This window comes from Primulina eburnea, chromosome 6, assembly GCF_022965805.1.
Source record: "Primulina eburnea isolate SZY01 chromosome 6, ASM2296580v1, whole genome shotgun sequence".
Taxonomy (NCBI): domain Eukaryota; kingdom Viridiplantae; phylum Streptophyta; class Magnoliopsida; order Lamiales; family Gesneriaceae; genus Primulina; species Primulina eburnea.
In genome coordinates, this window is record NC_133106.1 from 35532639 (window position 1) to 35560120 (window position 27482).

At 35.5% G+C, this 27482-nt stretch overlaps 5 protein-coding genes and 1 pseudogene across 6 annotated transcripts; 3 read left to right on the plus strand and 3 right to left on the minus strand.

Annotated features, from left to right (window-relative positions):
- The first annotated feature begins 474 nt into the window (after nt 1-474).
- Nucleotides 475-5318, plus strand: LOC140834733 (glyceraldehyde-3-phosphate dehydrogenase GAPCP2, chloroplastic-like). The gene is given in 15 exon segments (XM_073199822.1): nt 475-803; nt 1570-1664; nt 1764-1831; nt 1923-1961; nt 2172-2272; nt 2502-2614; nt 2685-2784; nt 2862-2990; nt 2992-3009; nt 3559-3619; nt 3708-3805; nt 3888-4030; nt 4139-4222; nt 4381-4470; nt 4988-5318. Coding segments are annotated over 15 exon segments (1284 nt in total). The 5' UTR covers nt 475-716; the 3' UTR covers nt 5046-5318.
- A 761-nt stretch (nt 5319-6079) lies between these two features.
- On the minus strand, nt 6080-11356 carry LOC140834734 (2-dehydro-3-deoxyphosphooctonate aldolase). The gene is made up of 13 exons (XM_073199823.1): nt 10998-11356; nt 10821-10918; nt 10627-10723; nt 10431-10496; nt 9441-9500; nt 9228-9302; nt 9038-9122; nt 8654-8712; nt 8452-8496; nt 7975-8073; nt 6958-7005; nt 6785-6832; nt 6080-6428 (listed from the first exon to the last, which is right to left on the minus strand). The coding sequence occupies exons 1-13, from the start codon at nt 11031-11033 to the stop codon at nt 6372-6374; spliced, it is 873 nt and encodes a 290-aa protein (XP_073055924.1). The 5' UTR covers nt 11034-11356; the 3' UTR covers nt 6080-6371.
- On the plus strand, nt 11149-14419 carry LOC140835512 (zinc transporter 1-like; annotated as a pseudogene).
- A 3149-nt stretch (nt 14420-17568) lies between these two features.
- LOC140834736 (uncharacterized) lies at nt 17569-19183 on the plus strand. 2 transcript variants are annotated; one of them, XM_073199825.1, is made up of 3 exons: nt 17569-17796; nt 17983-18840; nt 19008-19183. In XM_073199825.1, the coding sequence occupies exons 1-3, from the start codon at nt 17712-17714 to the stop codon at nt 19037-19039; spliced, it is 975 nt and encodes a 324-aa protein (XP_073055926.1). In that variant the 5' UTR covers nt 17569-17711; the 3' UTR covers nt 19040-19183. The 2 variants fall into 2 exon arrangements, with proteins under 2 accessions (XP_073055926.1, XP_073055928.1); XM_073199827.1 differs by having other exon boundaries at nt 17998-18840; nt 19008-19182.
- A 134-nt stretch (nt 19184-19317) lies between these two features.
- Nucleotides 19318-23931, minus strand: LOC140834735 (ALA-interacting subunit 3-like). The gene is made up of 8 exons (XM_073199824.1): nt 23475-23931; nt 22397-22455; nt 21765-21839; nt 21567-21680; nt 21394-21464; nt 20979-21276; nt 20192-20481; nt 19318-19637 (listed from the first exon to the last, which is right to left on the minus strand). The coding sequence occupies exons 1-8, from the start codon at nt 23560-23562 to the stop codon at nt 19583-19585; spliced, it is 1050 nt and encodes a 349-aa protein (XP_073055925.1). The 5' UTR covers nt 23563-23931; the 3' UTR covers nt 19318-19582.
- A 1224-nt stretch (nt 23932-25155) lies between these two features.
- LOC140834737 (organic cation/carnitine transporter 3-like) lies at nt 25156-27069 on the minus strand. The gene has a single exon (XM_073199828.1). The coding sequence runs from the start codon at nt 27012-27014 to the stop codon at nt 25443-25445; it is 1572 nt and encodes a 523-aa protein (XP_073055929.1). The 5' UTR covers nt 27015-27069; the 3' UTR covers nt 25156-25442.
- Between the last annotated feature and the right edge of the window lie 413 nt (nt 27070-27482).

Genomic DNA, 27482 nt, shown 5'->3' on the forward strand with positions numbered 1-27482 from the left:
ACATCCCCCTACTCTAGAAGGTTTAAATGGAGATAAAAAAAAAATTTACGAGACGATTTCGTAAATTAATTTTAAGTTGATAAAAAAAATTTATTTTATTTTAAAAATATTAATTTTCATATTAAGTGTGCGTCAGATCAAACTATCACATTGTATCACATTGTTACATACTAATGAGACCGTAGTACAAAAAATTTATTTTTAAATAAAAAAATCATTAAAAAGAAAGATTTATATATTTTTAGTCACAAAAAAAGGTTTATTTTTTCGCCAACTCTATCGGGCATTGAGATTTAAAATAATTTCTGTATCAAATATATGTCCATGCGATGCCAATAAATATAATTATATAAACAAAATAAATGCAAAGAATTGATGGGTCCCTCAAAAAAATCAAAAAGCGCCACTTCCAAGTTACACAAGTCCGACGTGGCAACCGAAGATATCAGCTGCACAAAACGACGCCTCCTCGCACCTTAAAACGACAACAGTTGCTTTATGGCGTGCTCGCGGGTTGGTGTGACGTTCTCGTGAGAAACTCCGCCATCTGCTGAATCCGTGAGCATTTAAATATTCGTCAAAGGCCGCCTTCTTCCTTCACTCGAAGGACAATTCACCTATTTCTCTAGGGTTTTGCTTTCTCTCTATTTTTTTTTTTAAATTCAAGTCAAGTTAGTGCAGCTGAGAATTAGCTATTGTGCATTTGGCGTTCGAGTATGGCGGCGTTCTCTTCTTCGCTTATTGGATCTGCGCCATCGCTTGGTATCGATGTCGATGCACTCCATCCATCCGGTCTATCCGTGGTGTGTTACTATGTTGCTCGCTTTTTTCACGGGGTTTTTAGAGTTTGAACCGTCGAGAATGACGAAAATTTGAGAGAGCACGGATTAGCTGTTTTTTTTTCTAATATTTTTCATTTCTAGCTTTTTAAATCTGTGTTTTCTGCATTTATTTTTGTTGGATGAGTTTGAGAAGCTAATTTTCTGTGTTTTTTTTACATGATGGCTCGCATTTTTACCTAACATTGAATTGTGTTTCCGTTTTTTGTTAATATATCGAACAACATTCGCCAATGAAAAGTTAACGGATCTGATATGTGGCCGTTCCTACACCGCAAAATCGAGACTCGAGCAAATTATGGAATCTTTCCGTGATGGAAGATCGAGTGTATTGCTTTCAGAGTTTTCCTCCTACTAATAATATGATTTATGTTTCAAAAACATAGCTAGTGGATTGGAGATGCCATATCTTGTATTAATTGATGAAAGTTAGATGTACAATCCCGATCAACTGTCATTCGATCACCATAGTGGTGGTAATTTTACCTTGCTAATTTTCAGTTGTCAGATTGATTGTTTCTGGAAGTAGTACAGATTTGCTAGTGGATCTTGTTTAATTGTGACTAAACAATGCGAGTGATAGAATTTCCAGGACTAGATATGTTTTTCGGAAAAAAGAGAACAATTATTCCATGAACCAGCGCTCTTCGTTCCTGTTCCGTCTGTTTAAGTTGGATGAATAACGAGGTCATTGATATGTTGAGACATTTGATTAAACAACCTATTTTAGGTATCTTATGGGAGTTTTGGCGGCAATGTAAAATCAGTGAAGTTCAGATCCAGCATCGGTGGCACTAATGTTCAAGTTGATTCACATTCGTTACAGTTGAGTCAATAATCAATATTCGTCATTTGAAATGCTATTGGAAGCGTTATGACTTATGTTATCCTAAATTCATATGTGAGTAATATCCAAATGTACAGGAGGTTTACTGCACATGGGATTAAGCCTATTAAAGCAACGGCTACAGAAGTTCCTCCAACCATACCAAGTACATATACGGTCCTTGTATGTTTCAATGCTTTTGGATAACTTTTATATTCAGATCCTGACTAACTTTGTTGCACATTCGACTAATTCAGAGTCACGAGGCGGAGGGAAGACAAAGATTGGGATCAATGGTATGTATGGTAGTATTTTCCTGCTTTGCTTTGTAACCATCACCATATTATGAATATCTCTGAACTTTATTTTTTCTACCTAGGAATATAAATATTTATGCTTGAGTGTGTTATATCCATATGCTGCATGAATTCAATCACGATTAGAAGATATAGTATGTGTTTAGAAAACATTGTGGCCACACATGACTAAGATGGTTGATCCTGCAGGTTTTGGGCGTATTGGGAGGCTCGTTCTGCGCATAGCAACCCTCAGGGATGACATTGATGTTGTGGCAGTTAACGATCCTTTTATTGATGCTAAGTACATGGTTAGTGTGCTTGTTCTGCTTTCATGCATGTTCTTTTAATAACTGCTTTTATGAAATATGTAATCTCGATAATTGAGATGATGGATTTGGGGTGTTGACATTGGAGCCTGATTATATATATATACAAGATCTCTTTCGTGGCCTGAAAAACAACTTGCTTACTCATGCATGTTTCTTACAATGAATCACATAAAGATCATGAGTGTGATATGCTGTTAACTTCTTTCAGGCATACATGTTCAAGTACGATTCCACTCATGGACCATACAAGGGGATCATCTCGGTTGCAGATGAATCCACTTTGGAAATAAATGGAAAGCTGATTAAAATTAGCAGCAAAAGGTATCACAACACTATCTGTGACTCGTTTAACCGTTTGAACCCCCATGCTAACTCCAATGTTTCCGTGTAGGAATCCAGCAGAGATTCCTTGGGGTGACTATGGGGCTGAGTATGTCGTTGAATCTTCTGGGGTCTTCACTACAATTGAGAAGGCATCAGAACACAAAAAGGTAAATAAGTAGTTAGCCTTTAACACCATCTTTTGTGTCCTAGTGAACAAATGTTCTCATTAGAGCTTGTATTGTAGGGTGGGGCAAAGAAGGTTGTGATCTCAGCTCCATCAGGCGATGCCCCAATGTTCGTTGTTGGTGTAAATGAGACTAAGTATAGACCAAGCATGGACATTGTTTCCAATGCTAGCTGTACGACCAATTGTCCTTGCTCCAGTGGCCAAGGTTTGACTGAAATCTCACAAAACATCGGATAACAAATAGCGATATCTCTTACAATTGGATAGTTTGATTTCATCAATAACTTTGACATCGAGAGAGTGTTAGCAAAAGATTAAAATTTATAGATTTTGAAGAAATGAGAAAAATTCAGAAATGGATAGTGTTCGAAAATAAAATCGAAGAAGCTGAAAATTTTCAAGTTAGAGCGTTCGGTAAATACATTATTCTAATCTTTAGCTTTTTAATAAAATACTTAAAATATCATCATTTGAAGTGTTTGCGAAAGATAGGGTTTGATGGGGAAAGATTGTCCAGAAAATTTCTCATTTGTTAACTAAAATAACAGAATCATTTTTTAAGAATCAGAATCACCAGGTGACTAGTTTTTGGATTTTGATTAAATTAAGTAGAAGTTGAGGTTAAGAAACACAGAGCTGATTTTTTTAAGTGAGGTGAATAAACATTTCGTTTTTCAGAGATTGCAATCCATGTCCATTGGCAATTTATTCACCACGTCTGCACAATGTTTTTTACAGTAGTTATCCTTGACAGGTTGTACATGAGGAGTTTGGTATTTTAGAGGGTTTAATGACAACCGTCCATGCGACAACCGGTATGCATCGCAGCACTAAAAAACATTTGTAGACTAATGGCACATTTTAAAGCAACAGTTTGTTACACTGATTTTTGTTGACTTCCAGCCACACAGAAAACCGTCGATGGTCCCTCTATGAAAGATTGGCGAGGTGGTCGTGGAGCAGGGCAGAACATCATCCCTAGTTCCACTGGTGCTGCAAAGGTATGAAAACGTCTTAAAACAGTAAAGCCTTGTAACACCAACTTTTGTGACGTGTGGTTTTATCTTTTGACTGAAATTTTAGGCTGTTGGTAAAGTTCTTCCAGAACTCAATGGTCGGCTCACTGGAATGGCTTTCCGTGTACCTACTCCTAATGTTTCTGTTGTTGACTTAACTTGTCGACTTGAAAAGAATGCTTCCTATGAAGATGTGAAAGCAGCTATTAAGTATGTGAATTCTGTTTCAGGTTTTTGGCTTGTCTGTGTTTATCTGGTTTGAATGGAAGATGACTGATAATTTTCATAAAATGCTTAATTTTGGGTTTAAAATTTCAGATATGCAGCAGAGGGTCCAATGAAGGGCATCCTCGGGTACACTGAAGATGATGTTGTCTCCACTGATTTTATTGGTGACACTAGGTAAAAAATTTCCCTTCTATCACAATTTCTAATGTTCATATATAATCTCACTAGCATATTTACACCACCTCATTATCTCTTTCATTATTTTTAAGTCTACAGCTGTACATGCTATTTAAACTGATTTGTCACAAGTTCGAAAAATATTTTCTTTTCAGGTCAAGCATTTTTGACGCCAAGGCTGGCATAGGTCTTAGCAAGTCGTTCATGAAGCTAGTTGCTTGGTATGATAACGAATGGGGCTACAGGTACATTTTCTCTATTTGAATCTGTAGGCTACTCGGCGTTACATTTTGTGTACAATTGAATTGCATGTCTGGACCATGTCCCATGATATTTGTCGGGGACAAATGACAATGTCCTCGCTGACGAATATTACACCTACAGTTCCCATCTCTCACTCTGCATTGATTATTGATGTTCAATAATTGGGTTTCAAACTTGATCTGACATAAAAGTTTGCGGAAAAATTGGTATCATGTATGGAGGTACTTTTGAAAAAATTAGTATTATGTTTGGAAATATTTTTGAAATGGTGTTCGGATAAAACTTAAAAGTTGTGATATATGATGAAGTGATAGTGAAATGAAGAATGTATTAAAATAATGATCGGTTGAGAAAAATAGAGATAATGCAACTCGCATGAATGCGTAATAGTATGTTTTGAACCGTGAGATTTCAGATATCAAATAATGATTTAATCAAAAACTTAAAAATTTAAAGTCCAAGGATTTGAGAATGACTATCTTGATCTTCGTTGTGCAGCAACCGTGTGCTGGATCTAATAGAGCATATGGCTTTAGTGGCAGCAACCAATAAATAGATGCTTCTGCAGTTTTATGTGGGAGCAACGAGAATTGGATGGGGGTAGCACAAAGTTTGCTGCTTTTTTGTGTCTGAAATTTTTTGTTCTATTTTATATCATAGAGGATTAGAATTCGAAGACAAGCCAGGGGCATCGAATAAGGTACTACTCCATTCATGTACGATTACTAGTTTAATTCTGCTCAAGATTTTCTATTTAACGATTGTACTTTATGATAAATTTCATGTGTAAGAGAATGAATGGTATCTCGTAAATTTTGCTGCTGGTTTACGCGCATTGAAGTAAAAGAGACGTTACATTGAAGCAAAAAAACTTGACCCCGTGAACCAGTTGGGTAATTTCAATGTCAGTTTATGGCTGTTTTGAGTATTAAATAATATAGCAGTTTGAGTATCCAATTATTCGAGGGTGCTAATTTGACATCAACAAAACATCGGCACAGTAATGAATTGAATTCGTCGATTCCCTTCGTAAAAAAGAAATTTCTTTAAAAAATAATGTAATTTAGAAGCTAAAACTTCTGCTTTTAAAATTTATGCTTCTATTTAAAAAAAAATTAAAACTAGACTGACATATACTCAAACAATAAAATCGCTTTCTTTTTTCTTAATAAAAATACTTAAAAAATTAGACTTATATAAATGTTTTTTCAAACCATAACCTATCACTTCTGTATCCAAACTAATTTTAAGATTTCATCTCATTTTTTGTTTAAATTGAAGGAAATCTCTCAAGCTGCAACTATCCGCACAGCTAGATAAGCTGTGTAGAATTAATCGGTTAATTAAGCGCTGGATTAAATTTCAAGTACTCTAAGATGGTGTTCGGTTTGAATAGTTTATAAATACGGATATCAAATCTTTGATTCAATACATCCTAGTCTTTGGATATTTTATGATACTGAACTATCGAGGATACTTGCGTGAACAATAATAATGATTTTAAATGCACATAATATCAGCATCATTTTTTAAGTTTTTTTTTACCAAATCTAATTATTCAATCTAAATAGACATATTTTATCTAATACAAATTTTTAGTGAGATACATTTATTTAGAACGACGTAGTGACACTTAACAGTTAATGTTAACAAAGCTACATTTCTTTACAGTGGTGAAAATCCACTCGGATTTACCAACAGACGCAGCCGTTTATTATAAAATCAAGGAATATTAAATGACCCACTGATTATAATAATTAGCATCTATGAATTTTTAAACATCAAACAAGCTACCCAGCAGAAAAAATTCCCACACACCGTGCGAGAAATTGCTTGTAATACAGTTAGGATATAGGATATTACCGAAAAAACGTGGTCCAAATCACGAACGGAATGGGGTGAGATCGAATTGAAAATGTTGCTTCCCCTTGCTAACCCTCTATGAAGACAAATCCATGTATGATATAAGGATAAGATTTTTGCCACATCACCAGACATCCAATCGATGGGAGGATAAAAAAGAAAATCTAAAACTAAACGCTTTCAAAAAATTATCCGCAGAACACGCATGAAAGATGATTCAGGGGGCAAGGAGTTCTTTTCGAAAAATTTGACAGGGAGAGGAACCAAAACGGGAGTATGACAGTGAGGACTGGTAAGAGTCGTCATGCTAGTTCAAACGTAAAAGAACTCAAATTTAAGTAAAATATACGACAATAAATATAAATTAAAGCCCACCATATACAATAGGTACCTAATCGTGAACATGAAAGGAGTAAGTCTAAAGAAACTTACAGCAATGGCTAGGAGTTCTTCCAACAGTTCCTCCAAATGGCGAAGGGGCTATAATAGCATAAATGAAACATGGGAAACAATTAAGACTGTTCCAACCAGCATACCTAATTTTGGATTGTTCTGCGGATTGAATTAAAAGAGCCTAAGAGATATTTCGAACGCATGAAACTTACCCACTGAGTTGGACCATCAACAGGAGCATTTAAAGGGTCGTCATGCACCTAGACAGATACATTATTATAAAATTAAAAAAGCATACTCATCAAAAAGTAGATATTGAAATGCAAATAATTCGTATAAAAAATAACTTTCCCAGTGTATAGAAAAATTTTCACACGGGGAAACATATCCATGCCAGAAAGGATTCGTGCTATACTATATATAGCACGAACCAGGGACGTAGCCAGGAATTAAATTGACACTGGGCTGAATGATAGCCCTAGTAGCGACGGCTCTTCTAAAAATCGTCGCCGATCTAAATCGGCGACGGTTTTGATTAAATCCGTCGTAAATCAGCGACGGTTTTTACAAAACCGTCGCGCTATATAGCGACGGTTAGAACAAAACTGTCATAACTTTAGCGACGGATTTAGTAAAACCGTCGCTAATCCATCCGTTTTTTTTTTTTTGTACTGGGCTATGGGCTAAAATTTTTAACAAATTCAAAAATTTTAGCGACGGATATGGTAAAACCGTCGCTAATCCGAAAATCTAACCTGGGCTACAGCCCACCTTAGCCTTTGCGGTGGCTCCGTCCCTGGCACGAACACTCTTAATTTTTTTTTTTGAAGTATGGGACACGGATACGACACACAGATACACGTGTCGATACGGAAAATTCGATATCGTTGATTTTTTGCACGTTTGATCAGCCGGACACGCCATGAACACGGCGGGACATGTTTTTGTTTACGTTTCGGAAAAAAAATGAATTTTTTTGTCTTTTCTTTTTAAATCACTGCTCTAAAATTGTACATTATATATATTTACATAAATGTGTTTATATATTTCTACAATATATTTAAATAAATACGTATATCTCTACCGTTTTTAATATTAATATTAAATTTATATATAATAATAATAATAATAATAATAATAATAATTGTCATATCATAACCGTATCGCAGTACCCGTATCCTATTCGGTCAGATACCTGTACCCATATCCATGCAACATAGGTGTTATACCTCCATAAAAATACCGTTCACTCCAACAGCTACTGCAGTCCTAGCAATGCAAGGTATGAGTTCTCGAAGACCACCACTAGCAACACCACCACCTTCCAGCTGTACAAATAATAGAAATGCTAATCATCAACGTGGCAACGAAGCTCATGGTAAAATAGAATGGTTGATATGCGAAGAGGAATGATACATGGCTTTCTTAGGTCATTTCTTGTGGCATAAAAATTCTTCATAAATCGTGTCATTGAAAATCATCTACGCAGAAATTCGATTTTATGAATTTATGTTGCATTATGTCATTAATAACTGCCTAGTGGCATGTATCTGGAATGATCACAAATTTTATGGCCGCGATTGGAAGGGAGAGAGCTTGCCAACAAGATCTAAGCATGTGATTTGGAAATAATCATTCTACCCAATGCAAACAATCCATGGTCGATGATTGTGCCAGTAAATGCAAATGTTGCCTGTAATACATACCTTCCTCCCAGCGGGTTGTTGTAGTGAATGTGTTATGTCGGCCACCTGAAACAGAGTTATTCAAATTAGAAACTACGAAGTAATAACGCACACACTTGCAGGAACAAGATGTGCCACAAAGGAAATGATTCTAGAGAATGTGTATCCTTAATGTGCCAAAGTAGTATCATGTACACAGATTCGAATGGTTTGACAGTCTTACAACGGGACAATTGGCCTCCCTTAACCACTCCAAATTTCGTGGATCAACAATCAAGTCATCTGTATAATAGACCAAGTGAAGTTAGTCCAATACTGTTATGAACATGTTAATTCCACTGTTTAGTTTCAATCGCAGAGCATTCTAAAATAATTTGCAAGAAACCTTTCTCCATCACAATCAAACAGTGTATTACAAAACTGAAAAGGTATTAACTTGTAATGCACGATTCAAAGAAATTTTATTGGTGAGATCAGCTTCTTTTGTTTAGAGAAAAGATTTTGCAGGATCAAACCTACAGCAAACGTTCATATCCATCAATCACACATTCTTGAATATCTTAGCTGTTCATCTAACACCGGGTGCTCACGAAGTTAATGAACTTACTGTAGCCAAACATTGTGCCTCTCTCGCAAACCATAACATTTTCATTTCCGGCCATCCTAATCTTTTCAGCAGAGTTTGCCATGACCTACAAAACCAGCTGACCATAATACCATAGTGCTGAAAAATGATATCAAAATATGATCACTTTAGTTTGGAGGAAAAATGAAAAAACTGGGATGAAATTGCTTACCGAAGGAGCACAAAATTGCCCTTTCTTGATATTAATAATCCTCCCAGTCTTAGCAGCTGCAACAAGAAGATCTGTCTGTTCCAAGAAGCAAGAAATCCTATTTACACTGGTGGCATAATGGTGTTGAATTACAGGCTAGTGCTAAATATTACCAAAATTATGTACACTCGCAAGGAAGTAACTGGTTGTCCATCAAAGGAGAGTAAAATTTACCTGCCGGCACAAGAAAGCAGGAATCTGAATTATGTCAGCAACCCTGCCAACAGCTTCACACTGAAAAAAATCAGTTATTCAAGTAAGTACATACTGTTGAAAGAGATTAGCATGATACAATAAACATTCATGACAATCAGGAACTACAATGTCAAATCACGACTCAATCTGACAGTGGTCCACAAGACAGTCAGAAACATTAAGGAAATCAGATGCAACAGAGGAATGCAAGCAGACATCTTGCTGGAGCATCCCCTTACTCCAATCCAGGCCAATTGTAGCTCAAATAATTCAAATGCATGTGAGAATGGGAGAGGTGGCAGTAGTTCAGCTGCCGAAAAAATCCAGAAATGGTATTTCATCTAAATCCTTATCCAAGGAGGTTCCGGTGCTTGTTGCAGAGATTAGAGAACTTTCTTTCCAGGAAAGCTAGTAAGTACAATCATTCTTGTAATAGCATGGCATCACAAGTGAACCTTCATCGGTTAGTTCGACAGGATCTTCTCACAAGCCACTGAGCCAGCTAGCTCGGTGAGTTCTCCATCAAAAGTTTGGTTCAATGAAGAATATCGCAAGGGAAGCAATTGGCTTGTAAATTATGGACCAAAGAACAGTGTGGGACCTTGCTATTAGGCCCATAACAGATTTAGGCTCTCAAAGAATGTGTCCATTAACCTAATGCTTTCTATAGATAGAAGGATAGTCTCTCAAGCTCGGATTTGCTCATGAGTCTGAAGATGTGCTGCTTTACAGGAGGATGTCTAACGCCTACTGTAACACATAAACTTCATTCGGTAATAGAATTCCACATACTGGTACATGCTCCAAGCAAGAATTATTTTATTGCATAAAAAATGGCAACAGCTACTAAATGTGACAGAATCATATTTTTCCTCAGAGCTTGCTCGCAGAAAGTTTAGCAACATTTTTCCTGCACTGAATAACTCAATTGGACAAAAGTGATTGAAGATTTCCATTGCTGAATCAAACCTGAGTTGCCTCATGTACATCAGTAACTATTGGAATATCATAAGTGGTTTTCACTCTCTCAAGAATCTGCAAACACAAAAACGGGAGAGCTCGCTATAATGTGCATTTCATAAAATACTACATAAAATTGAGTTAAAATTGACTGCATTACACAGAACAAATTCACTCTCAAAAGGTAATATCAACAGATACCTACCTTCAAGCCGTCACTCAAGCCAGGTCCACGAAACGACTTAGAAGATGTTCTATTAGCTTTGTCAAAACTCGACTTGAAAACCAACGGCAATCCAAGTCTGGAAGTGACAAAAATAATATGATCAGTTTCATGAACTCTTCGAACACAAATTATTTTGAGGCAAACTACACAGATATTCCGATATACGACGTTACTTAGAAGTGATAGCCTTGATCTGCTTCGCCATGTAGAGAATGTGTTCCTCCGATTCGATCACATTCGGACCTGCTAGTAAGAAAAATGGCTCCGCTGTCTGTTCATCAAAATATCAAAGTAATTAGCATGAAAATGATGGTAAATGAAAAGAGAATATCAAAATTCAGACATTGCACCTTGAGCTGATTGAAAAACGCTGTCGACGATTCCATTTCTACACCAAACTTCTTGCTGAAATTAGAAACTAGAGAGAGAAGCGATAGATTTGAACTGTTTAGGAAAAAATCATACACCTAAAAATTCAAAATGCAGTGGATCTGAGACGCGATGGAAACTGTGTTATTGTCGTGTGATGGCGAAGAGTGACGGTGAAGTTCTTTTATAGTCACAGATATTATCCGGGTCGGGTTTGCTTTTTGGAAAGTCCGAATTCCTGAAGATACAACGGACTTCATATTGGGCCGTTGCCCAGTTCATCCGCTGCGTTGATGACCTAATTGGACCACGGAATTTGGGTGTGAGGAATGTAATGATAATCAGTGAACTCGATAATGATGATTGACAACAATAAAGTCTTCAAGTAATGAAATAAGCTGAAAAAAGTAATAAATAAAACGCGAAAATAATTAAAAATTAAAGGCAATGTATGTATATTTCAAAATGACTAGATTTAAGGATGAACCTGAAATTGAAGTAAAAAAAAAAATAATTAAACATGATTTCAAATATGTCATTCTAATTTCGAGTTAATGTATAATTGATTTGATGTGTGTCAAATTCACTCAAATTCTTTAATTCAAATGCACCATAACATTTGCGTTTGGATGAAACAATTTGATTAGGAGAGAGTGTTTAATTTCGGGAGAGATTTGAAAGATGTACTTGAAATAAATTTATCTTCGGTATAATTATGGTTTATTTTTTAAAAATAATTTTCCGTTTGTGATTTTGGCATAAGTATAACCTATCATAAGAAAATATTGGTTTATTTGTCAGTGACTGTTTTGTAACGATTTGAGTTGTATTTTCACATTTATGTATTGTATGATTGAAATGTATATTCTACATTCATTACGGTTAGTAATATTTTTCATATAATTACTCATAACTACAATATCTAATCCACTTTAAAAATTCAAAAATTATCTCTATAAATTACATACTTAATATAATTTCATTATCGTTATCTAAACAATAATTAAAAACTATAACATAATTTTATGAATCATCTTGATATATTAATTATCATGATTCATATACACAATTGTAATTATTTTAGACATGCATAATATGTACGTCGTTCGCTAATATAACATAAAAAGAAAGTATACAAAAACGCAAGATTTATACCGTTAAACGTACTTGAGTCTAAATTCCAACCACATCCACTAAATGATCAATAGATTAATACAATTGACATCGGTATGGAATTAAACTTAGCAACAAATAAAAATTTATCTAGACGAGAAAAAAGTGATCAAAACAAAGAGAAGTATAGCGACATAATTAAGGTTTTAGTTCGATGAAAACTACTTTGCAATACCTTGTAGCACATTGGGTTTGCATGACAACATCTTGTCTCCATTTCAACCCAACTTGGTCCTCCTACAAGTTAATTAAGCACGTATCGTTGAACAGAATAACAGACTTTTAGGCCCTCACGGTTTACATTTAATGTGCCTTCAAATTATTTTTAAAAAGTTTTATAAGAATAATTCTATTTTAAATCACTGCCATCCCCTGAGTCATATAATATGTGCCCTTTATTTAAATAGCTATAAGATATAATTTAATAGTCACTTACCATTTAAAATTGTGAATTAGAAAATCAGAAACAGAGAGTTCTATAGGACACGGTTCTTCTTCTTTCATTTGTTACCATCCAAAATATTCCACAAACCAAGCATTAGCAAGCGATCACACACTTCTCTTCCTACAAAAGAAGGGGTGAAAGAGACACACTTCCCACCTCAAAATCTAAGAAATCTTAATCCCCCAGCTTCTATTCCATCATGAATAGTCTTCTGCTCCATTCTCAAAAGCTATATAATCTTTTCATCCCTTACCCTGCTTTTAATCCCGAGTAGGGTATCCGGTGACTGCACATTGCAACAGCAGTAGCGAGCAAAGCGAGAAGAACGAAGTCCTCAAGTACAAACTTTTGTCCATCACTGCAATACTCGTTGCCGGTGGCATTGGCGTGAGCACCCCCCTTCTCGGGAGAAAAGTCCATATATTTCGACCCGAAAATGACTTATTCTTCATGATCAAAGCATTTGCTGCTGGAGTTATTCTAGCCACCGGATTCATTCACATTCTTCCTGAAGCATTCCGCACCTTGACATCCCCTTGCCTCAACGAAAACCCATGGGGGAAGTTTCCCTTCACGGGTTTTGTCACGATGATGGCATGTATCGGAACACTGGCCGTGGATACAGTTGCAACAAGCTTGTACAAGAAGATGCATTTCAACAAGTCAAAGCTAGTGAATGTGGATGAAGAAGTTGGGTTTGATGATGAGCATGCTGGTCATGTACATGTACATACACATGCCACACACGGACATGCTCATGGAGCTGCCATTCCATCACATGATAAGAGTTCTATGGACCTTGTCCGACAGCGTATAATATCACAGGTAGGTATAGGTAACAACGGAGACATCTCTACTTTTCCTCCGAGAAAGTATAATGAACACTATTTAGCTTTGGATTATTCACCTGCGGCCCTCGAACAAATTTGAATAACCTGCGATCCATCCTCTTTTCGTAGGAGGGGATCTCACCAGGGATTTAATCGACCTTGAAGTTCTTGGTTAAAGTTTAAAGGGAAAGGAAAAAAAATAGGACACTTTTGTTTTGTTTTTCAGGTATTGGAGCTGGGAATTGTGGTCCACTCAGTCATAATTGGAATTTCACTGGGAGCTTCAGAAAGTTGTGATACAATAAAACCTCTAATGGTTGCCCTGTCTTTTCACCAGTTTTTTGAAGGAATGGGGCTTGGTGGCTGCATTTCCCAGGTTAGCAGTACACATTTTAGGAACCAAGAATGTAGAAAATGATCGAGGAATTAAGAAACAAGAAATTCAAAGACCGTTGATTCTAAGTATTAGTAGGGACTAATAATCATGCCGCCATCAAACAAGATCATTAAATCACTCTCTTCTTGACTTCTTTAGTTTGGATATGGCTAACGTCTGTTCTTGGTTGCGTTATTAGGCGGACTACAAGTCTCTAACAACGACAATTATGATGCTTTTTTTCTCCCTCACAACTCCGGCAGGGATCGGGATCGGTATCGGTATTTCTAGAGTGTACGAAGAGAATAGCTCCACTCCTCTTATAGTCGAAGGGATATTTAACTCCGCATCAGCTGGGATCTTGATTTACATGTCCCTGGTTGATTTGTTAGCAGCTGATTTCATGAACCCCAGGATGCAGAGCAATATTAGGCTTCAGTTGGGAGCACATACTTCACTACTTCTAGGTGCTGGATGTATGACTTTTCTTGCCAAATGGGCATGATTCCCCACCAACCCTCTTCTCTGTATTTGTTTCCCGTCCGAATTTTTTTAGTTTCAAATATTGGAGCATTAGAACTTGAATGAGAAAACACATCGGTCACTTGGGCAATGGGTCAAATTGACTAATATAGCTCGATAAAGTTCTCAGTTGCTCTATTTGAACCCACGTTGTCAAAATAACTTAATAAATGATCAAGTTGATTTTGAATTACTCTAGTTTGAACAAGACCAGATACAAGCACGGGCTCTTGCTAATGTGTGAAACTCAATTTTGAACATGAGCTCCTATAAAGCATTATCATCACCATTGCTTGTCATTACCTGTTGCTTCTAATACAAATTTTCACTAATAATTATACGGTATAACGTTACTTATGTACAACTGCAATACGGTAATTATATTTGTGTGCGGGACTTTTCAGAAGTGATTTATGGCTCCTAATCCTGACTCATCCTAGTTCAAATGCAAGTCCGGGCAGATATTTTTTTATAACCTTAGATTCCAAAGGTTTTCCGCACAGTTTACTTTCCCAGAGACTTAGCATCGGAAAGGTTACGCGGAAACCCTCTAGTCAACGATCTTATTTATTCACTCGGGTATCGGTGGACTAAAACACTTACAACGGAATTAGAGTTGAAGTAAAACTTCATGATCATCAAAAGATAAACTCAATCCAAGATTATAACCAGAGGTTCCCCATTTTAGAAAGTGATATGCCCCAACTTTATTTCAATGGTGAAAATCAAAAGTAACAGATTCCATCCATCTTCCACAAAATTAAGCAATCATAATGGGGGAAAAAATTATTAACCAGGGAAAAAATTATCCATAAATCTTTGTGGTGTTTTAAAACTGGAAGACTGATTTAGCCACCAGAAATTCGAACCACTGTTATCAAATAGCAAGTAATTCAAACCCCTCCGGTAAAATAAGTAAGTAACTCAAATAAGCCTAAAAATATAGTGATAAAGGTGAGGATTGGACCTTCAGTAAACCAATACTAAAGAAGGGCGGCTTCTAAGTTTTGACTCGACTTGTATTCAGGTCCTATGGATTTGAGCTATTTGTAATCAAGGTAAAAATTTGTTTGAGACGGTCTTACGGATCATATTTTATAAAATAGATATTTTATTTGGGTCATCCATAAAAAAATGTTACTTTTTATGTTAAGAATATTATTTTTTATTGAGAATATCGGTAGGGCTGATCCGTCACACAGATAAAGATTCGTGAAACCGTTTCACGAAAGACCTACTATGTAATCAATCAAGTATTACCTTTCACGATTCAAATTCATTTGATTTGTCCAGATAGATTATTTCAAATTAGAGGAATATCATACACTCAATTTAAAATCTTGTGTTTGATAATTACTGACGGATTTCAAATATCTGATAATTACTGACGGATTTCAAATATCTCAAGTTTTAAATCTTTTCGGCAAACAAAATTTCATTGTAACTCTAATTTCACACATGAAAAAATAATCTATTTTGTTTTTTATGTTTTTTTTTTTCAAATTTCAGTTTAAGCCATATATTTTTAAATTTTTGATAATTTTAAAATATTCCGATAAAGATAATTAATAGCAAAATAATATTATTTTATTATGAAAAAATAAATGATATTTCATTTTGACATTATACTGGCATTTAAAAAAAAACCTAATGATATTTGATGTCCTTTTTAAAATTGCTTTGCACAATATTCAACTCATTCGACATTCAAATGTACCCGACCACTTAATAAACTAATTTAACATCAACTAACTCAACTTTTCTCTACAATTTTCCTCAAGCTCAAGCACGCGATTATTTTGCATTCATATATTTTTAACCTAATTAATTATTTTTTAAAATATAAGCCATTAATTATGGTCACTAATTATTTCTTTATTTTTAAAATTTACTAAAATAAGTTCTTATATTAGTTTTTGTTGAACGAAATAAATGATATTTTTGTGAGTTTACTAAAAACGATCAAAATAATTATTCTAAGTAGGAAGTTGACGCATTATTATATATTATAGACATTGTATATTATTTAGTACCTGTTGTACGTGTATTGAGTATAAAATATATACAAAAATAACATAAAGAATTTGAAATTCGGCCTAAATCTACTGGCAAGCCTGTGCACCGAATGAGTTAGGTAATTTTAATTTAAGGAAACGATTTAATTATGTTACGGGAGTTCGTATTTGATGTACAACAAAGTAAATTGTTCTTATTCTCGTTGTTTCTGTATGCAACAATTTGTCTGATTAAAAGAGTGGAAAGTAGAAGATGTGGAGGCGAAACAAGTTTGAGTAGAAAGGAAGCAAAAGAAAAGGGTCGCCAAAATTCCAACTTTTTGGATTTTATCTCATGTCAAGGCAAGCATATATGCAGTACCCCCAAGCCAAACTAAAGACACACACCCTCACTAAAATATGCATTCAAACTCACAGCTTTTATCCAACGCTTTTACATTTCTTCATGCACACATTTCTAATCACCTCACTGCAAAGTGGCCTGCATGCCTTAAAGAATCGGGTTTTCTTGTATTGATCAACTCAAACTATCTCAACTATGAATCTAACCTTTATGCAACGACAGGGGCAGGCTTGATGGGTGGCTGAGGGGATATGATGGTCGTTCCCTTTTTTTTAAAAAAAAAAATCGGTTCCTAGGAAATCATTTAATGAATTATACGTTACATATATCGTTTGGTGCGAATGAAAACTTCTTTGTTTCATACGATGTTTAAGTTCTATAAATGATTTAAGTTATATGAATCAATATATTATCTCTATAATATATATCATTTTATCTCACAAATCAAACGATATCTTAGTTTCTCAAAACTTAGGTTCATCCATACTCAACAATGATCTATTTGGGATTTAAATTAGAGTATGTCTCTTGTAAGACGGTCTCATGAATCTTTATCTGTGAGACGGGTCAACCCCATCGATATTCAAAATAAAAAGTAATACTCTTAGCATAAAAAATAATATTTTTTCATGGATGACCCAAATAAGATAAATATCTTACAAAATACGACTCACACAAGTTTTTGCTTTTAAATTATTAACAAGCACCTGGAAATATATGGAATTATAATAAGATATACTATATGTGGCCCACATGTAACTTTAGGAGAGATGAGTCCAGAAATGGTGTAGTGTCACCTTGAGTTTTCAGTTGTCTTCTCATTATCTTCACTTTGGTCATTCTATATAAAGCCATCCATTAATTTTATTGATGACCCTTTGAGGGATCACACTAGAGTGTATGTATCATCGATCGACAAGGGTTCCCTAAATTTAGAAGCCTTTGATCATAATAATATACAGACAATTCTTCGCATTTTCTTGAGTTCCCAATGGAGAAAAATGGAGTTCTCATGAAGTCATGCATTTTACTAACTCTCTATGCATTCTCTGCTGCCATTTGTTCTGTCCACTGTGGTAAGTCATGTTCTGTTCATTTTGGCATTTGCTCTCCGAGTCTCTTAATTTTTTACTCCAAATGTGATATGTGCCATATATTTGTATATTGAGATGAGAAATTTTTACCTTCCATTGGAACAACACTAGCAATTTGGAATACTACTTGTTTGAAGATCTATATTTCCATTTCACCTAATTAATCAGTTCATATTTCGACAGATGCAACCAAAACATTTCACAAATTTAGAAGTTGGAAGCACACAAGAAGTTCAAACGTTAAATCTACAAGAAAGTTTCATCAAACCAAAAGAAGGTTAGAAATGAACTTGCCTCTGGATTCGTCAAATACTGACCCTTACGTAAGTTCCCCATTCTCCTTACCACCCTATGAATCTCTTCCTCCTTTTCCCTTTCCCGAAAACACCCCTCCATTTTGTGTCTATCCCCCTCTTACCCCTCTGCCACCTTCAACAGTACCAAGCCCAGAAGGCCCAACTTACGGACCACCTCAGAGTGGCCCAATTCCTAACCCACCTATTATTATTCCGAGCCCACCTAGTGTAGTTCCCAATCCACCCACAAATGTGCCCACTGGCCCTACTCCGACTCAACCAGTGTTTAGCCCACCTTATTACGCGCCCAGCCCTCCAAGCTACGAGCCTAGCCCACCTTATTACGAGCCCAGCCCACCCAGTTACGAGCCTAGCCCACCCTTTATTACTCCATCCCCTTATGGATTTGTTCCAAGCCCACGTGTGTTCTTGCCACCCATAGTTTTCCCACCTCCAACCGTGCCACCACCACCTCACATGACCCCAATCACGGCCACATGGTGCGTTGCCAAGGCTTCGGTTCCCGATCCAATCATCGAAGAGGCTATGAACTACGCTTGTGGATCTGGAGCTGACTGTGATCAGATTCAATCAGCTGGATCTTGTTTTGAACCGAACACATTATTTGCACATGCATCGTATGCATTCAATAGCTATTGGCAAAGGACTAAGGTGGCAGGGGGAACATGTGATTTTGGAGGAACGGCAATACTTGTCACTGTTGATCCAAGTAAGTTCTCATATCGTAGTTTTTACTTTGCATACGCAAACTAAATTTTCAGAATATCATATATCAAGCTGTGGATTCATAAAAATCTTGACGAGAAATTTCATGAGATATCAAATCTGTTCAAAAGTATCACACTTTAGATTGAAAATGTATCATTTCTCTTGCAGGTTATGATGGCTGCCATTTTCTTTACTTATAATTTTTGAAGAAATATCAGCTGTAGTTGATGAATAAAAAGATTGAGAGTTAACGTATTCGATCGATGTTTTTCATTTGGGCAGCGATTTTGTAATATAATTTCCAATTTATTAAAGGACATATAAACATTTATTTTAGATTGTATACTACGTTTTGGTTGAGAAAGACCATATGAATGATAAAATATGACAATTTTACTCACATTTACTGCAAATTGGAGTTGAAGTATGTGGATGGCTCGATCGGAAAAGGGTACATAAAAGTAGAATAAAAACAAGATTTGAAATACATGATAAAATCTTTTATTCTATATCCCGATATTAAAACTATACAATTAAGCAAATTTGTGCATAAACCCACGAGGTATTTGCTGTGTACAAATACAAAGCTCAAGACATTCAAAATAATAAACTAAGTTCAAATCAAACAAAGAACTGCATGTGGTTCAGATTGGTGTACTGTGTACATCTTTAAGAGGAAATGCGGGATCGAGGGCACTGCAGTGATTTCGAGTAGACAAACCGAACAGCACACATAAACCAGATTAACGAGGACCTGGATTCTGATTCCATGACAAATAAGACGGATCTCCAAGTCGCCTGCATGGGATAACATATTATTGACAACAGATGCAAGAAAATAAGAAATTATTGGATTATGGATCGGTTGAGGATACAAAAGCTCTAACTTAAAAGACAAAACACTACTGATCTCGGTTTTCCAAGTGTTCTTTTTAAAAGAAAAAAAAGGCGAGGCATAGTTTTAATGTCCGTTTTTAGTGAAAGGAGTTCTTTCCCGATTTTGTCAAGGAAAAGCTGAAACCGGAGCCAAAGCCCAGAAACTAAATTTTTTATTTTTGAAAAAGTGTTTCTTGTAAACATTTTTATAGCAGCTTCTCTGTCCCAACATACTCGATGTATCGTAGCATTTGCAAAGTATGTTCATAACAAAGCTGTTCTTAGAAACCATCTTGTAGAAATGTTTTCGGATGTTCATTCATCAAGCAAAACACCACATTGGCTTGAACTATCAGGATTCATTAATTATGGAGCGACTCGACCAAACTAGCTAAAAAGAATGCTACTTGGTCGTGGATGAAGAATAAATGGGAGTTGATAAATGAGAATACAAAGAAAAGGCAAACAAATCGTACCTTGGCTTAATTAGATAAATAAGAGCGAAAACTATGGCCAAACCAATGCACAATCCACCCACTGTGAGATACGCAATACCCACAAAGTCATTCTTCCCTCCAAGCCAGCTCGTGGTAGAAAGAACAAGTTTCTTCTTGCCATTGAAACTGTAGGTGTTATAATAGTTACCTATTGTCACATTGATGGTATCACCACGTTGAAGATCCACTTCTATTCTCCCATACAATTTCCTAAATGTGGGAAGGGCTGCAGTTCTCATCCAAACCATAAGGTCCTCCTGTTTATTCAACTGTTGAATGGAAACGTATTCAGATAGATAATTAGTTTTTTGTAAAGCAATTTAAAATTGAATTAGATAAAGGATGCAACTTTACTACTTGCCAATTATTGAAAGTGACAGTTAACAAAGTTATAACTGATCTAGCAACTTTACACTAAAATCTGTTGAGCTTGCACTTGACACTTCCAACCTTTTCTTTTAATCCGATGTCGAAACTCAACATGTCAGCACAAATTCAAGAACTAGCATCCAATTGCAATTTTAATTTGCTTACACTTTGACTTGGTGTGTAATACGATTAAATGAAAAAAAATAAAGTAAGAATATACATCTCCAAGGAAACTAAAATTCTGCATGGTTAGATTTGATACTATACTCAAAGTATCATGTAATTATGAAATGCAATGCTATAAAACGAGCAATGCCTTCTTCTAGCTACATAAGTCCTCTGCACTCTACAAGTAAGAGTAAACATGATATGTTGGCTTATAGAGCCAGAGGCTTACTGGTAATAAAGGATCAAGAGTTCGGCCACCAACTAAAGTTCCATTCTGAAAATTTTTCGGAAAGACATTTTCCCCAAATTTCCGATCCCTGTCGCTCTTCCACGAGATATTTGTCTTGTTTATGTTCAACTGCTGGTTGTTGCGAGTTAGACTGTAAGTATCATTAAACAAACTCCAGGCAATAAGACCACAAGGAACAATTGGCCTCCCATCTACGGTTGCCTCAGGCTTACATGGATCAGTGTCCCCCTCACTGTTTATACTTCTCAACTGCTGATCACTTCGGCTCTTCACATATCTAAAGTTAATCAAGAGATACCAAAGAATTATAACAATTCTTGCAGGATTACAGAATTACAAGATAACAAACTACTTAAAAAGACAATTAATACAGTAAACTCTGCATTATACGTACCTACGGTGATTCTGGTAAAAACTGTCAAGTTGGTAATAAACATAAATCGGCTGCTTCATTTGCTTTGAAATCTGGTGTTGATTGATTCATTAGTTAAAACTCACTAGTAAAGAAACCAATATGAGCGACGATGAGGCAAAGCGAATAACAAGCAAATACTGGATGGAACTCACCCTGAGAGTTCTATAGCAGGTCTTGTCTTGAGGGCCTTGAATATACCCAAGTTTGTCATTTCGGGATTCGATTGGAATGCATTCAGTTTCATATTCATTGACAATTTCAACAACCTGACAAACATAAAAGAAAGCTTAGACAGTAATAGAGCTGTGAAAGTAAAGTAGCCGATAAATGAGTCGGAGCATTCAGCATACATCTTGAGAAGCAAAGAGGGAGACAACCCCAATGGGAATGAAGACAACACCAACAAGCAAAAGTGTTGAGATCACCTGCACCAAAAAGAGCATGCAATCATTAGGATGCATATTCTAAAAGTGGATAGTCCATATCTATATCTATATACCTATCTATATATATACTTATAAAAGTGTGTTTTCCAATTGTGAATTGGAAAAATTAGTAAAATTATCCCTCTATATGGTTAAGCATAAGACATCACATAGATATTTTAGTACATTTATTTATATGACAGGAACATAAATAGAAAAATAACTTCTCAACTTAATATTTATCCTCTCTCAAAACCTCCACTTAAATGACATCTATTGGTGCTTAACTTAGAATAAATTAGAGGTCAAAATCAATCAAAGTTACTTTCATTTTAACTTAATTAACGAACTTTATTAAGCAAATGTTTCATTCAAGCTTTCCAGATCATTTATTTTTAACATATTTATAATGAAAAAATATTAAACCTCCCAAGCCTATCATATAATCAGCTCAAATTTCAAACTTGGCATGATTTTAATAGTTTCAAATACCAATCACGTGATATTCAGGCCGAATCAATTTGATCACACCCCACACTAGAACACATAACATTTACCCATTTAGGAGTGAGAATAGGTTTGCACGCCGGAAGCTCCTGTTGTGTAAACCTAGAATCTGGAAAAAAAAAAAGACAAATTAAAATGTTCCGAACCAGTCTGTGATCATAGACATTAAATCCTTTTGCCGAATAATCATGAAAAAGGGTCGATTAACTTGTTTATGTTATCCAATGATAAACAGATAAATAACGTATCAAAAGTTTCGCCGATAAGGCATTCTTTTTTTGTAGCCTATATGAAAATTAAGGCCAAATTTCAAGGGTGGTTTTCACGTGATTTCGAAAATGCAAAGCACAATTAATGTGCTATCAATACTATGTCCTTATATTGATAAGACATTAGAATACTTCATCATAGTGTTCATTTGCATATAATAAACTCAAGCTCTGTGAGCTGCAATACACTTGCTTTGTTTCTGTGAATTGAAAACCATTCAAGGGTAACCTACAATATTTTCAAGAGAATTTAAATTCTCACTGCAAAAATTGTTCAAGAAAACTTCCATAAAATATCCCAGTAGATTCCATAGAATCTGTCAAAGAAACTTCTATCTCACCTCCTAGATATATTTCTTGCTTAGCACCAGAATAACTATTTAAAGTCAAGTGAACCATGTATGCAATCTGCTCCGTCAAACATGGAAAAACATGAATCAACAGTTGCAGTCTTACAGATTAATTTAGCCGTATCTTTGGTTAACGATAGTCTCATTTTCTTTCTTGCATTTTATACAGTTAATTACAAATCTGAGATTTATTTTGCTTGAAAGCTAAATAATACAGATATTAGTATTGAATATTTTATCCTTTTCTTTTATTCAAATCATGCATATACAAGTACTGAATCAAGATTCCGAATATTGCAAATGTTCATGATACATCTAGAGTTACAAACCCAGCTGGTCCCAAAGACCTCCTGAAAATCATTTAAACAAAGATCAAGTACAAAGCAGACAACTAAGAACAGATTACACAATCCAGCACATAAATTCCCAAAAGAATTTCCATCTGTACAAGAAGAAAATTCACGAAACGAGACTTCAAAAGTTCTAGAAGATGGGTCATAGAAAAATACACTTTGGTCGCCTGGTATTTCTTCTAGGACCGGTGGAATCGGCCGATCCAGATCCTCCGGCACTAGATGATGGAGTATTAGAGTTCATCAAGCCCGCGATGATTTTCTTGATTCTACTTGAATCCAAAACTTACAAAAACTACAACAGGGAAAAAAAACAAGAAACCAAAGACGATCGGGAGCAAAATACAAGAGTTTTAACAAAGAAGGACAAATATTGGAATTCCAACAGCTCCGAGAGAGAAGAACAAACAAGAACGAGGTGTTCTGTTACTTGGGTATAAATGACACGAAAGGAGGTGGTGTGGCGCGACTCAGATCGTCACGCCATTATTCTTTGACTTGGAAATGTCTCCCCGTTGTAGGCTTCACCATGGACCCAAAAAAAATATTATTTAAATGAAAACCCTCAGAATCTTCTCTCTAGAAGCCTGCCTGGACTTGGAGGAGAAATTGGGAAAATTCGATGCTGCCCGTGCAGGCAGATCCAAGGGCCAGAAAATTTCTGGCCCATTTTATTTTATTTTTTTAAAATAATTTCATCACCCATGATCGAATCTTGACCCTTGATTGGGTGTGGGGGCAGTGCCCCCACACCCAGGATCGACTTTACCGAGAAATTGGGAGATAAATCGGCATTCCAGGTGAAAGAGGACGGAGTCAAATTTTGATTGGATTTCGACGCGTTTCGAGCTCAGATGTAATGAAGGTACTGAAACCTGTAATATAATAAATTTATTGAATTTTAAATAAAAAATTTATTATATAAAACAAAATAAATGTCATATATATAAAAAATAAGTGTCATATACACTGTCACAGCTAAAAAAAAATTATCTTGATTAACACTATAACTTTCACGTTTGATCATAACAATTTTATTATATTGATTGAGTAGAATTATTACTAATAAAATGAATAGAAAAATATATTTTAAAAAACATATTTATTTTATATATATCAAATTTTGAAGAATAAATAAATATTTTTAAAAAAAATCAAATTTTGTCATTTATAAGATAAATAAATTTTAATTAAAAATTTAATTATTTTTGAAAACATGTTAAAAATATTTGTATTAAGGTTATAATTAAGATAATAATAACAATAATGATACCAATTTGTGGACAATCATTAAATTCATAATAACTTTTTTAGTTAAAAAAACATATATTATATATAAAAATATGTTTTATTTAATATGTTAGAATAGAGTAATGAAAACTAAATATATGAAATTATGGAAATAACAAAAAACTCAAAATCATAACTAAAATTAAATAAAATGATATAACTAATGCAAATACTCAAATGTAGTTTATATTTTCAAAAAATATTATATTCATATTTGAATTTTTAAAAAAACTTAAATGACTTCTTATTTAATTGTGTATTATATATTTCACATATGTTTTCAAACTATATGACTTGGAAGGCTGTTTTACATGAAAGAATAAGGTCTTTGACTTGGCCTAATTTCGTTATTGTGCGTCATAATGTCATATATTCTCCTGTAGGTAATAGATTTGAAACTTAGACGGTCTTCATGGCGTTCAAGTTATAATTCTGATCAAAAGTGTATATATATTGTAATATTTGTATAAAGGATAGTTTACCTTCACGAACATTAATAAGCATTTGTTCATTAATATAGAATTTCAATCAATACATACCCTCTTGATTTATTAGACAATAAAATCTAACTTTATATCATAATATTAAAAAATATATTTAATTTAAAATATCAGAATTTATATGATACAGCATGATACTGTATCCACAAGTAATTTTGCATCGATCTCCATCGTCATTCTTTTTTTATTGTATTTATCACTGATTGCAAGGACTCACATCAGTTTATTTCATCTTATCAATGTGAAGCTACAGTGGAGAAGAAAGAAAGAGGTTCCAATTAGAAATTGTTGGATTCATATGCTTTAAACACAAGAATCTGTGTTACCGATTAAACTATATATCCCTGCGTTGCTCTTCTTCCTCCATTGTATCGCAAAATGTCCGCCCCTTGGTTTCCGGCAGCCAACTAACAAACAATCCGCACAACACAATCGTCACACCAAATACCGCATAAGAAATCAGCCCGTTGTGCTTCCCGGCCGCCACCAGTATGGGGCTGAGCACTCCACTAAGCACCACCGCCTGTCGCACCATCGACACAGCCGAGTTCCTCACGCAAGTAGGAAACAGCTCCAAAGCATAAATCAATATCACATTAGTTCCAGTGCAAGCACTGAAGAATGATACCAACTCCAGAACCATTTGAATCCCCTTCCATTTCACCAAAACGCAGGCAACACTGCAGATTCCACTCAGAACAGTTAACCCAAGAATCGAACTTTTTCTGTTCAGTTTTCCGATGAGGAAGAATGTTAAGAACGATGACGGAAATTCCGACAAAGCATTCAGCGTCATGCCCAAGTACAAGTCAAACGACAAGTTACCGAGGCCTAATGGCATGCCGTAGTATATCATTCCTATGCCGAAGCCCACAGCCATCACCGCCGCGATCCGCCGCAGCGCCCATCCTTTGTTCAGCAACATTTTCATGGCTGAGTAAATGTCCCTTTCTTGTACTTTCTCTTCCCAGTTCACGGTTTCGTTGAAGAAGCTTTCTGTCAATCGGCCACGTTTCTTGGATCCGGCAATGCTTCTCAGAGCTTGAATAAAATTTTCCTTTCTTCCCTTGATGAAAAGCCATCTGGGAGATTCTCGAACTGCAAAATACATAATAAGAGAGTAGAAAAATGATGGAACACAGGTCCCCAGATAGATTAATCTCCATGAATATTCTCTTAGCAAATATGCCTCAGCAGGAAGAGACAAAAACCCAAGAGCGAAGCAAACGAATCCCATTATTCCAGCGTTTCCTCTCCATTTCTTCCCAACTAATTCCGTTGAAAGAACAAGCGCACATGTTCCAATTGTGGCTCGCCCGAACCCACTTACAAATCTCAACGCCGCGTACATCCAAACGTTAGTTGAAACAGCTGCGAGCATCCCGCTTAAAGACATAACCAAAGACGACAAAACCAACATATTCTTCCGACCCAGAGTCGAATCTGCTAGCGTAGCAAGAGCGAATCCACCTGCTAAACACCCCGTGAAGAAGGACGAGGCCGGAAGACCTATAATTATGGGATTTGCACACTCGAGGGACCATTCAGAAATGGTGGATGTGAATGCAGGGAGGTCCCATGACCAGGAATCCCTTGGAAGGTCACAAACATTAGCGTTGTTGCAAGAAGTACTGGAAGAATGTTTACAACTCCATTTCGGTTTTGCATCTGTGAAAACACTGATGAAGGTCTGCTGTGCGTCGAAAAACCATGCAAAGGATATAAGAATTGCCTGGAGGAGTTGACTCCAACCCAAGTCGCCGATGCAGTGTTCGATTGTGTCTTCTAAGGTGAGATACTGCTGATTTCTGGGGACATCCGGTGGGCCTGCCGCCTCAGTATGTGTCAATAGTGGATTTTGATCTGTCATCTCTGGATATATGGCCGATTCTATGTTACAGTTCATGGACTTTATAGCAACGACGACTAAACCAAACCATGACAACAGACACAACGTTATTTTTGGTGTCGTATTATATTTTTTGTCGTCAGATTCCCGTGATAATGGACAATAAGTAAAAAATTACAAATTAGTAGATTAACTAATAAAATTAAACGATAAAATATATAGTAGAAAGCTAAAAATATAAAGAGTAGGTCTTTGTGAGACGGTCTCACGAATTTTTATCTGTGAGACGGAACAACTATACCTATTTTCAATTAAATTAAACAGTAGAAAGCTAAAAATATAAAGAGTAGGTCTTTGTGAGACGGTCTCACGAATTTTTATCTGTGAGACGGAACAACTATACCTATTTTCAATTAAATTAAACAGAATTTAACACATAATCTAAGTTTAAAAAACACACAAAACTGATTTTTCAAATTAAAAATCCAATAACCGTATTTTTAGTGATTGCAAACACTCCCTTAT

Bases quoted from the DNA above. Each gene is read 5' to 3' on its own strand.
- LOC140834734 (XM_073199823.1), bottom strand. From the start codon at position 11,033: ATGGAATCGTCGACAGCGTTTTTCAATCAGCTCAAG. The intron at 9,501-10,430 runs GTTTGATTCAGC...GATTTTTTTCAG, and splicing joins ATGTACATGAGGCAACTCAG to TGTGAAGCTGTTGGCAGGGT. The intron at 7,006-7,974 runs GTATAACACCTA...GTATCTGTCTAG, and splicing joins TGAACGGTATTTTTATGGAG to GTGCATGACGACCCTTTAAA.
- LOC140834736 (XM_073199825.1), top strand. From the start codon at position 17,712: ATGGAGAAAAATGGAGTTCTCATGAAGTCATGCATTTTACTAACTCTC. The intron at 17,797-17,982 runs GTAAGTCATGTT...CTAATTAATCAG, and splicing joins CATTTGTTCTGTCCACTGTG to TTCATATTTCGACAGATGCA. The intron at 18,841-19,007 runs GTAAGTTCTCAT...TTTCTCTTGCAG, and splicing joins ACTTGTCACTGTTGATCCAA to GTTATGATGGCTGCCATTTT.
- LOC140834735 (XM_073199824.1), bottom strand. From the start codon at position 23,562: ATGAACTCTAATACTCCATCATCTAGTGCCGGAGGATCTGGATCGGCC. The intron at 21,465-21,566 runs GTGAGTTCCATC...AATCAACACCAG, and splicing joins CCTGCTATAGAACTCTCAGG to ATTTCAAAGCAAATGAAGCA. The intron at 21,277-21,393 runs GTACGTATAATG...GATTAACTTTAG, and splicing joins TTTTACCAGAATCACCGTAG to ATATGTGAAGAGCCGAAGTG.
- LOC140834737 (XM_073199828.1), bottom strand. From the start codon at position 27,014: ATGAACTGTAACATAGAATCGGCCATATATCCAGAGATGACAGATCAA.